The sequence below is a fragment of the Typopeltis vanoorti genome, chromosome 19 (genome assembly GCF_054136105.1).
Source record: "Typopeltis vanoorti isolate ZY-2024b chromosome 19, IOZ_Tvanoo_1.0, whole genome shotgun sequence".
Lineage (NCBI taxonomy): Eukaryota > Metazoa > Arthropoda > Arachnida > Uropygi > Thelyphonidae > Typopeltis > Typopeltis vanoorti.
Genome location: NC_143567.1, coordinates 12,629,978 through 12,642,523, shown reverse-complemented (window position 1 = coordinate 12,642,523; position 12,546 = coordinate 12,629,978). Strand labels below are relative to the sequence as shown.

General features: G+C 30.5%; 1 protein-coding gene across 3 annotated transcripts in view; it reads left to right on the top strand.

Annotated features, from left to right (window-relative positions):
* Positions 1 to 12,546, top strand: part of Herc4 (HECT and RLD domain containing E3 ubiquitin ligase 4) — a 604,012-nt gene that overhangs the window by 344,956 nt on the left and 246,510 nt on the right. For all 3 annotated transcript variants that reach the window (XM_090409674.1, XM_090409672.1, XM_090409675.1), the window contains one exon: positions 2,110 to 2,277. In XM_090409674.1, the coding sequence (XP_090265800.1) occupies positions 2,110 to 2,277 (168 nt within the window). The remainder of the gene's footprint in view (positions 1 to 2,109; positions 2,278 to 12,546) is intronic.

Sequence of the window (12,546 nt, the reverse complement as noted above, 5' to 3'; positions counted from 1 at the left end):
AATACTGTTCACAGTTTAAGATGCACAAATTATGAATCAAATTTTTCATGTAAATATAATTTTTTTTTAAATTTTCAATTTTAATACATGTATTATTTGTTTATTAGATAAAAAAAACAATTATTCTTAAAAAAAATCAAATAATTAAAACATCTAACATATAATAATAATATATATATATATATAATTTTAACAAAATAATTAAATAGAATTAAACGAAATTTTTATAAATTTCATTAATCGTTTTTTCAAATCTTATTCAGCTTCACTCTCAAAATTTTCCAAACTTGATTCTTCATCAGAAACTGAGTCATTGCTGTCTTGAAATAATAAGTCATCCTCCGTATACCAAGACACACTTTTAAAAAGACTTCATAATAATTTCGGGTTTCACTTCATTCCATGAACACGTAATCCATTCACACACCAGCAAAATTGTGGGCTTCTTTCTCCTACCTGTGCATGTTTCCTCAAAATTTGGAGATTGCATTCAATTGATCCATTTTCCCCTCCTAAATCCTTTAAATAGTTTGTTCATTCATACATCTAAAGGTTGAAGCACAGAGGTGGAATTACAGCTATTGTTGTCTTTATTTTGCGAAGTTCATTCTTAACAGCTTTGGTTTTATGGAATCTAAACTGATCCTATTCTAACAAAGCAGGTTTCTGATGTAAACTTCCAGGACATCCAAACCACACTTTATCCATAACTTTATCCCTTTTTCATCCATCCATCCTTTTGGATGAATATGAATGGAAACTACTTTGGGAAGTTTTTCTTCAGGAATTGTTTTTCTTTTAAAATTTAAAAAGATGGCAGTTTTGTTCCATCTGCACAGAACAACAAAATGACACTATAGTGAGTTTTTTCATGACTAGAAGTTTTAACAATAATTTTTTTTTTTTTTTTTTTACCTTTGGAGTCATCAGTCTTGTTTGAGTGCACATCAAGTGCACTTGAAGTTATCACACATCACAGTGCATAACTAAAGCACCATGATGGAAACCCTGTAAAATCTATATTTCTTTCTGTTGCTAATAATTTTGCTCATTGAATAATCATTTTTGTTGATATTCAGCAACCCAGTTTTCATTAATTCTTTAAAGAAATTTTTAATTATTTTTCAATTTCTGGCCATTTTGCTAGTTTTCTGCAGAGATTGTGTTTTTTAGAATTTGCTTCTATTAATTGCTGTTCTTATTTCCTCCAGGTTTATACCATTTTTTCTGTAGGCGGAGATCAAAAGTGCCACTCTGCTGCCCTGTTGCCATTCCTTTTTGCATACTCAATCACACTGTGCTTAAACAGAATCATATAGCTATGTCTGTGCTTTGTAGAATCCTGGGTTATAAAAAAAATTAATTATAATAACCTACTGATTACTAGTTTAAATGCATGACTGTTAACAACTGTGCAACTGTTCAAACTGATCATGTATTACTGACAAGCGATGATGCACTGTAACTGCGCATTCGTAAAAAATACATAAGTGTATAACATGCATTTGGCTTATAGGATGCATCCTAATTTTCAGATAAATTTTAGGTACAAAAAAGTGCATCTTTTAAGGCAAAAAATACTGTATGTAGTAGTGGAGATGGTGAGACGTGTGCAGAGGAGTAGAGTGCCCTTCCATGATGAGTTCTTGGAGGTGTCACATAATAATAATAATACAAATATAATAGTATTTGTCTTATTCATGCTGGGTTTGAAACTCTGAACTAGTTTAGTTTAATATTTATTTATTTTTGTGTGGATGAGGGATACATCCACATCTTGTCTCTTAATTTTATCAAACAGAAATCAGAAATTCAGAGCTTTTCCAAAGTTGTTATATTTTTCACCACCACACTTCCATGCTTATTGTCTGAAATTCATTTCTACAGTGTTTTAAATAGTCAGAGTTACTGGTTGTTTAAAATCTCTTCACTTCATATATCCTGAGGTTTTTTTTTTTTTTTTATGTATGGTTATGCTCTTAGAAATTATAAGTAGAATGTAAAGGGCAAAAAAAATTCATTTCTTCTGGACATTCTTAATCAATGAAATGGATCTCAAGTGATAATGAATGATATTCTTTCTTTCCCTCTCTCTCTCTCTCTTTCTAGTCAGCTGTAGATCAAGCCATGAACCAGAACTTTGCTAGTATGTTCCTTCCAGTTCTTTCACGGGTCAACCCATATTTTGTTTTAACTGTAACTCGGGAAAATATTGTTCAAGACACTATTTCACAGTTAGGGAATTATGAGGCATCAGATTTTAAGAAACCATTAAAGGTAAGTCACTATTTTCTTTTCTTCTCTTTATTTAGACATTTTGAGTAATATGTTTCAAAGTTTTATTTCATCATATTGTACTATCTGTCACTTTGGATTTGCAACATTCAAAATGATTTAGTCAGTTGAATTTATATTTAAATAATGACTGCTGATGTAACCAAAATTAAATTAGATGGAGTATTATATTCTGCATTAAAGGAAAATGTGAGAGAATTCTCTTTAATGATACCTTTGATATAATTAGTAAATGAGACTTGAATTCTAAAAATGCTCCTGAATAATAGAAGCCAAAGGTACTACTATAGATATTCACGTTAACAGTTGTTGGTATTCCAATGCACAAATCCTTTCTACCCAGCCTGTTAGGATTATAATTGAATATTAGGAATGTAGACACAAGTTGTTCCTAAGTTCAGGGCCTATTCTAATTTTGCAGGGCCCTGTGTGAAATGGAAAAGTGGGGCCCCCTGAAAGTTAGTAACTTTTATGGAAATTTTAAATGGATATCCTGTTAATTAATTAAATCAAATATAAAAAATATTTATGCACATAAATGAACAAGTATGCTCTTTAGCATCAATTTAAAGTAAAGGGAAAAAATTAGTTAAAAAATAAATGTGTTTGTATGTACATGATATATTATTTTATTATGTAAGTACACATTATCATATAAATATGCCAGAACAGTGATTAATTTAATAATATAAATAATAATATAAAAATATAAATATAACAACTTATAATATTTAAAAGAAATCTTTATATATTAAATTTTATTTAACCTAATGCACTTATCAATAAAATCATTTATAACACTATCAAAATTCAAATTTTTTGCAATTTCATGCTCTATAGATATTATTGCCAGGGACAACAAACATTCTTGAGACATAGACGATCGCAAATACATTTTTATTAATTTTAATTTGGAAAATGACCTTTCTGCTGATGCGACCGTAACTGGACTGGTCAATAATATTTTAAATGACGTAGTAATATATGGATAAATATCTGACAAATTATTTGCAATTATGAATTTTAAAATATTAATGGGTGCATCTTCTGTAACAATATTTCTAAAAATAATTAATTCATTGTAAAATTCAGATTCATCAATATCTGCATTTAAATTTTGATACAGCTGTTTGCAGCAAAATTTTAATTCATTTTCTGTCATTTTTCTTATAAATTTCATACAATTCAAATCTTTTTTTGACAGATTGTAGAGCAGTATCTAAAATTACAAAAAAGAAATTTATCCTAAAATTATCTTTGTTATCACCTATGTGTGATTCATCAGGCATTTCATAATCAAAAAATACTTTTCTTTGACGAACTCGACTTTCTTTAAATTTAATTTCTATTTCTAATAGATTTGATAGTTCTTTAGCAATCTCAAAACACCTATCAAATCCTGATATTCTCTGCTCTTCAAAATACTTTGAAGTGTCATTGCACTAACTCTTTAATATCATTAGTTGCTACGTCTATGGGAATTTTTGTATTTTGTAGTGCTTTACTTACTAAATTATCTTTTGACAAAAGCTCATACCAAATTACAAGCCTTAGTATAAACTCAAATGAATCTATTTGTTCATATATTGAAACCACTTCTACTTTGATAGTATTATCCGATGCAGTTTTAAATAATTCTTTTAGTGCATTTAAAAATTCTGGAATTTTAAAATGTACAGCTCTAACTGATTCTATTCTACATTTCCATCTTGTATCACATAACGGTTTTGGAGTTAATTGTTTAACAAATTTCTTTAATATGTCCCAACGTGAAGTTGAGGCAGCAAATAATGTATATATTTTTTGTATAACATTAAAAAAATTTATTGCTATAATTGATGATTTTGCGACATCTCCTAAAATCAAATTTAAATTTGACAGGCACAAGGAGTATAAAATGCATTTTCGTTTTCATTTAAAATGTAAGCACGGACTCCCTTATATACTCCTTTCATGTTCGCTCCGTTATCATATCCTTGCCCTCTACAATCTGACAATTTAAGATTTAATTTATTCAAAAGTGATTTTATATTTTCATATATACCTTTACCAGTAGTGTCATTAGTTATTAAAAACATCAAAAAGTGTTCACGAATTTCAATATCTGCTTCAAATATATCTAAAAATTACTGAAATTTGCTCCTGATGATTAACATCAGGAGTAAAATCGAGAATTATTGTAATAGTACTTTGCCTGTCGTATCATATTTACAATATTTTGTTGAATTTTGGTTCCCATATCAACAATTAATTCATTTTGCACAATTGGTGATAGATACGAATTTTGTTTCTTACCTATAATTTATTTTCCCGAACATCGCATTAAATGATCTTTTAAACGTGGATCAAATTCTGAAATTAATTCTATGATTCCAAAAATATTACCATTGTGGGCTGTGTACAAAAGTATCAAAATTACCTCTAAAAGTTAAATTATGTTCAAATAAATAAAGAATTGCTGCTACTATTCGTCTTAAAACATTTCTTAACTGTTCTGCTTCAAATTTTATGACATTTTGATTTGTCTGATCAATTGTATTGCGATTTTTTTAAATTACATTCCATTTGTGTCCATGAATACATGCATTTCATATGCATTGGATTTCGTTCGTGCAACTTTAATCTTTCATTTACATGTCGCCAGTCAGAAAAGCCATTATTAGATAAAAAATTATCATCAGAAGAAAATAATTTGCAACAAAAACAAAAAATGGAGTTGGAAGAGTTTAAATATACAAGCCATCTTCTGTTTTGCTTCTCTCCGGTTGCAATTGTCCTAACATAGCGAGCTGTGGAAAAACACCTCTTGTTGTCATCTTTTGGAAAATCATTTTTAGTCGGAGGAGACGGTGGACCACGTTGTACAATTTGTGTTAGCATAATGTTGTTCAAAATTTTGGGCCATGTTGCTGGATCATCAATAGTAAATAGTTCATCTTCCTCTGGTGTCTCAGTTTTAGGATCTTCAATGCTCATTGTTTGACCACACGCGTCATGTTCTCCGCTTCCTTTGATTATTTCAGAGCTCTCATTATTAATTAATGTTGAAGCTGAAGAACTGTTTGTAGTTATTTCAGAACTCCCGTGATCAACTGATATATCTGAACAGATATATGAGTTCAACTTCATAACTTTAAACAGTGAATTTCTTTGACGTTCCCAATCTGCTTCTTTTTCTTGTTTTCGCTTTCGTTTTTCGTGCCCACTTGGATATTTTGTTCCATAATAATCTCTCTCACGACTAGTCATACTCTAGAATTAAATACGATAGATTTAATTATAAAATAAGTTAATAAATTAAAACAAAATTACTTACGTGATAAAATATATCTAAAATAGATAATATTAGAAAATAAATAAATCTAATATAGATTGAAAACTGCTATTGAAGAATAATTCTGATGTCGGATAACCAAAAACCAGTTTACAAAATATATTTTTTAAGATGTTTTGCAAGTAATGTCACATAAGAAATTGCCATGACAGTACGTGTATATACTTGTTCATAAAATCATAAACTAAAATCAAAAAACTCCTTAAAATCATTAAAAACATCTGTTTTTAAATGCACTTTTCCCTATTTTCCGTATTTATTTGTACGACAGTAGTGGCGAACTTTTTTATGTGCGCGTGCCAAAAATTTACAAATAGAGTTGCTGACGTGCCGATGTGCCAAATACTTACAAATCAAGTTGCTGATGTGCCGTGAAGTTTTTAATAGGAGAAAAATTTGTACAAAATTAATCGCAGAATTTTATTGAGACAAGTTTAAAAATTAACATAGAATTTCATAAAAATGAACTCATAATTTGGCATACACATTGTCGTATACTAATCAATATCAATCTATTATCAATTTATTAATTTATCAATATAAATATATCAATGAGATTTTTGCTGTTGTACATTAGATGCCAAATGCTTTATATCAGGTTCATATTTTGTCACTGTTAGTAATACACACCACGAATGAGATTCATCAATCATTCTATTTCTTAAACGTGTTTTATAAAATTCATTTCGAAAAATAATGTCTCACAAGCATATGTAGAGGAGAAAATTGATAATATAGCCATCGCTAGTTTTTTTAAACAACAAAGGGTTTCAGGAATGGCATTCCAGGTTTTCAATATTTCCTTTTCTGCATTCTTTTTAATTGCGCCCAATAATCGATTATTTTCCATTATTTCCAAGTCATTTCTCAAATCGACAAACTTTTGTTTCCATATAGAACTAGATTGAAAATCGATTAATTGCATTTCTATACCTTCCAAATTCAGCCACTCGAAAATCTCTTGAAGAAAATTCGTTGATTATTGACTGAATAACTGTAGAAAACTCTATTTAAATTCAGGGGATATTAAATCCCACATTGTTTTAAAGCCGAATAAGAAACTCAAAGATAGGAATCAAAGAGTTTCATGCCAAATATAGCAAACTATAAAGGTTTCGGTGGATTGTAGCATACGCTAAAGCACATAGTTCAACACTAGGGCAACTCGTAGCAGAGGAGGATGTAGTTCTGATCACTATTATCAGAACTTTACCCTCCTCTGCTACGAGTTGCCTTAGTGTTGAACTATATGCTTTAGCGTACGCTGCAATCTGCCAAAACTTTTTTAGTTTGCTATATTCGTCATGAAACTCTTTGATTTCTATCTTTGAGTTTCTTATTCGGCTTTAAAACAATGTGGGATTTAATATCCCCTTAATTTAAATAATGTGTGCAGCACTGAATTGAAGCCTATTGGCTCTTTATATTTATGTAGAAAACTCTTTTGTGAATATAACTTGATCTGTTTTTTCATGGGATTCTAGATCTGCAAAGAATTTTTTTTGTATTTGGAAAATATCAGAAGGTATTGGAAATAACGTCACAATTAAAAATTGGTAATTTTGCTTCAAATGCTTTGATTAAATCAAACATGACAATAATTGTCTTGTTAACACCTTACAGTTTAACATTTAATTCATTTAAATGTAAACACAAATCAGTAAAAAACATTAATTTCGAAAGCCATTCGACGTTCATTAACTGATTGTATTTTTCAGTGATTTTCTCATTATGTAAAAAAAGTCTTACTTCATCTAAACACTCAACAAATCTTTGAAGAACTTTCCCCCGACTTAACCATAGGATGTTGTTGTACATAAGTAAACCATTGTACACCGAATTTACCTCACTTAATACTTCTATAAATTTTCGTTTATTTAATGCATGTGCCGATATAAAATTGACCAATTTTGTTACAATGCTCATAATATCATCCAGTGGCTTGAAACTAGCCTTTGTGCATAAAACCTGCCAATGTATAATACAATGAAAACCCAGAACTGAATGTCCAATATGTTTGGTAAATAAATTGACGAACCCATTTTCCTCTCCAGTCTTTCTTTTATTTAATGTTTCTTTTATATATTCCCACTAAAAGGTTTCCCGTGTTTGGCCATTACATTTGAGGCAAAAAAAAACTAGCAGCAGTTATATTTGAATGACTGCCGATAAATTTCATTAGGGTTGTTGACTGGATATTCCTATTTTTAATTGCCCGAGCAATTAAAAATAGGAATATCTGTTCGTCTTTGCTTTTCTCAAGGAGCAATTTATGGTTTGTCTCATAATGCCATTTTACTGACAACGTTCTGCACACAACTGTCCTGAACGTAAAATACATATTGCTTTATTGTCTTTGTTAATCATGCCATACTCCTCAGTCCACCAGCTTTGGAACTCTCTGCTGCTTGACTGTGATAATTTTCGTTTTCTATTTTCGCCAGCCATGTTCAGTAGAACTGTAACAAAATAACTCAAAACTTAAATCAAATGCATTTTTTTATAGTTTCAAAAAAATCAACATTTTATTATATGCCTAAATTAAATTAAATTTATAATTCCCATTTACAGTAGCAAAAACAAAACAGTGCACATACGCAACAATAATGCACTTGCCGCTGCTTATTTCTGCCTACTGGCAGATGCTCAGTGCGAAATGCATAATGAATGCACATGTGATTAGAAATGAGAAAAAGTCAGGGAATCCTAAGGACCAGTCATTCTCAATTCTTTTTCTATAAGACTGTATTTTTACTGTATTTATATTTATTCTTACTGTATTAGAGGGCCCAGTCCCAACAAACTTACTCGTAAATACCATTCCCATTTTTTTAAAGTTCATACATTAAACTAATATTTAATGCTGGATTTAATATCCACTTAATTTATATAATTTTGTATTGCCGATGTTACGCTTTTGGCTATTTATTTTAGTATTAATAATTGATTATGGAATAATCATAAAGAGTATTAGTACACTTATATATATGGTGTAGGTTAGGTCGACAAATATAAAAGTACGCATTTAAATTAGTTATCAATCACAGGACTAATGCTACAATATTGTTGTTTCCTCAAGCCAACATCATTAAATTAACTTGTGGTAAGTTTCATTGACATATCCTATTCTGATCACCAAAAATTTATAATATTATTCAGTATAAAATTGATTATTGTATTATTAAATTGATTTTAATGATGTTGGTTTGAAAAAAAAAAAAAACGATTGTGAGAAAAATATTTATGCATTGTAACTCACCATAGAAGTCAGCGGAGCAGGGGAAGCAGCAGAAGGATGTCGGCGAATGCTTACTGTCGAATATAACTTGCCCTTGCGTATAACCGGCACCCCTGATTTCACTTTATCAAAAAAGACATTAAAACGTTTTGCATATATACCTCCCACACAAAAACAACATGCCTTCCCCAACAGCCATTATATATTGTAGATGTAAGAAAAAAAAAAGTTTTATTGTATCCCTGAATAAGGTACAGAGGCTTTTACAGTCTGTGTAATATATTTCTCAACAAATAGTGCAATTACAGCTGGAATAAAAAGGTGCTAACTAATGAATCACATCTACCACTCTCACAGAAACTAGGCCATATAGATGCAAGCAAAACCATATATTTCACCAGAAACACAGAATCTAACTAAAACTCTTGTCTAATTTTTCAATTACATGAAATAAGTTTTTGTTTGATTCATTTGAAATTCTCAAATGAATCAAAGCCTTTGTGATCTGTCATTATGACAGATCACAAAGGCTTACTTCAAATAAAATTCTACCATGAATTGAAACATTCCATATAATGCTTGTGTGAGTTCCCTTCCAGCCCAAATGCAAACAAAGCAATAAAAATCAACCAAGGGTTGAAACTTTGAGTAGAGCCCGCCGGTAATGAGAAGTTCTGCAGGAACTAAACAAACGACATCCCCGTCGTGAATGTCTTAAAACTAAGAAATATATAGAGAATGTTGTTATGACAGATGCTATGGAATTAAATTCGGTTGAAGAGAATTAGCATTTCAACTCAAATATTGTCAGTTCCTTTTGTCTTTAAAGGGTCGCGTGATCTTTTGTTAATACCACACCAATAGAATTCATGTCTTCATTGCTGCTGTCTCCTGTAAAACAAAATTTAACTTGTACCTATTGTAACAATTAAAAAAAAAAGGTTGAATAATTTATAAGCGTATAAAAGGATACCATATGTAAATTGTTGACGTGCCAGCAAAATTCTCGGGTGTGCCATAGGTTAGCCAGCCGTGTTGTACGATATTGTTATATATCTTAGAGTAGTTTCAAATACTACCGCTCTAGCGCTACGATCTTATTTCGCTTACTATAATGACAATAGTTGGTTGTAAAATTATATACATATATTTATTTTTCTATATAATAATCTTTTTTTATATAATAATTATAATATTAATTTATATAATAATTTAAAAAAATTAATTTTCTATTTTTTGTACTTTACGGGGCCCTGTGCTACCGCACAGTTCGCACACACATGAATACAGCCTTGCCTAAGTTTATGGAAGTTTTTTCATTTGGCTTTTATGCTTTATCCAAGTGTAAGCAAACAAAGTTTGCTCCTGAAGTACCTTCAGGACTGGGGAAACTTGTGGTAAGGGTAGTATAAATTCTCATCACTTGCCTTAGTATCCCGTAATGCAAAGCACATCTCCTTGCAGACATGTATAATACTATGCATTAAGGGAGCCAGACCAAGAGGTAGTGATACGAAGGTGGAAGTAATTAAGAAGTCATATTTACCTATATGAGTTGCCAAAGGGTGTCACACCTTATTACTGAACTTCTCTAGGTTAGAGATAAGTTTATGGAAGTTTTTAACACTTACCTCTGCTACTAATTTTATATTAGTTTTATCCTTCCAAGTGTAAGCTAACAAAGTTTGCGCCTGTAGTACCTTCAGAAATACTTGCCTTAGTATCCCATAATTATGCGATACTAAGGCAAGTGATGAGAACTTATACCACCTTTGCCACGAGTTGTCCCAGTCCTGAAGGTACTTCAGGCACAAACTTTGTTTGCTTACACTAGGATAAAACCAAATATATAATTTGTTCCTAAGTTGTTAAGGTAAAACCTCTGGAGTATCCATAACTATAGAATTACACTTATACCACAGTAAAAATTTATTTTATTATATAGATATTTCATCTTATATATTGTAAGTTATCATCAGCACAAATGGTGAACAACAGTAAGGAATTTTAAAAAAAGATTACAGTGCCTGTGTTAAATTGGAATCTGCTATGTATACAGTCATGTATTCATGGGTTTGTTTTAACCCATCTATATATAAAAATTAATAATTATACTGACTAAGAACACCGAGAAAGGTAAGAAACTTTAATATTTAATTTTTAAATATGTCTACAAGCCGAGTCAATGCTAGTCACAATATATATATACATATACATACACACACATATATATATATATAATACTATCATAATGCTAGCATTTATTTTCATTTCTCAGTGCTTTGTATTAATTTCACTAAATCTGTTTAACAATAGGAATATGTAGACATCAGAAGAACAGTATAGATAAATCACATGAAACATATGACTTCTCTCTCTCTTTCTCTCTCTCCAAGATTTCTTTGTCTTTCGTTCTTTTATATCTTTAAGTATTAGAAAAATAGGCAAAATAGCCATAAAAATTAATATTTATTTAGAGGAGTAACATGGAAAATTTTCCAGAAATATCTTTCTCTTTATGTATTTTTTCAGAGGACAAGTTTCTCTTTTTGACCTTCCCAGGTGTTTATCAGCTTGCATACTCCTCTGATTTGTCGGCTTTGTTATTCTAAAAAGTCCACAGCTGCTTTTGCAAAGAACATAAAATTTGTATTAAGTACTATATTTTTTGAATAATAGCTTCATGCATCTAAGAGAAAACTAAATATAATTTATTACACCTATATATTTTGCTCAGTATGTCATAAGTTTCTTTCAGGGTTAAGTCAGAAAAACCTTTAACAACATTTAAATTCTGAATACAAGAACACATCATACAGCATCCGTATAATATCATGTGTCTTGGTTGCAGCTGTCTAGTAGGAGGAAACACTATTGGAGTTCAGAGACATGGGAATAGATGTGTAATTAATTAATTTAAAATAATAAATAAAAATATAAAAAAAGTATAAACAACTAGGAATAAGAAAAGTCTCATTGACTATGTTATTGTTGATAGTGATGTTTTCTCCCTGGTGCAGGACACCAGAGTGTACAGAGGATTTGAAATTGGAAGTGATCACTATTTAGTCTTGAGCAGGATAAAATTGAATTTCATATTGAAAAGAATAACATGTAAGAAAGTTTTAAAGTGAATAAAAGTTGAGCAGCTCTCAGATGTGAACTGTAAACTAAAATACACAAAGATTATTGAAAAAAAATGAAAAAGTTTGAGAACAGGAATCAAACCTTGGAGATTCAGTGGCAAACTCTGAAGAAAACATTGATTGATTCTGCCAGAGAGGCATGTGGTGAGGTTGTCTGCAAGGATAAAAAAATCAGAACTCCCTGATGGACACAGGAAGTTAAAGAGGCAGTGAAGGAAAAGAAGAAAGCATATCAAAAGTTCCTGTCAAAGAAGTCAGCTTGTGCTCTTAGAGAATATAGAGACAAATGCAAGAATGCTAAACACTGTGTAAAACTAGCTAAACAAAAGTCATGGGAGGACTTTGGCAAGAATATAGAAAATAAATATCAAGAAGGTGGCAAAATATTCTGGAGGTTGTTCAAGAAGCTTAGGAATGAAGGAAAGAGTGCTGTAAAAGGAGTTAGAGATGATAAAGGTGACATGAAAACTGGAGAAAAAGATATCCTTGAAGTATGGAGTAATTACTTTGAAAAACTGCTAAATGAAACAAGC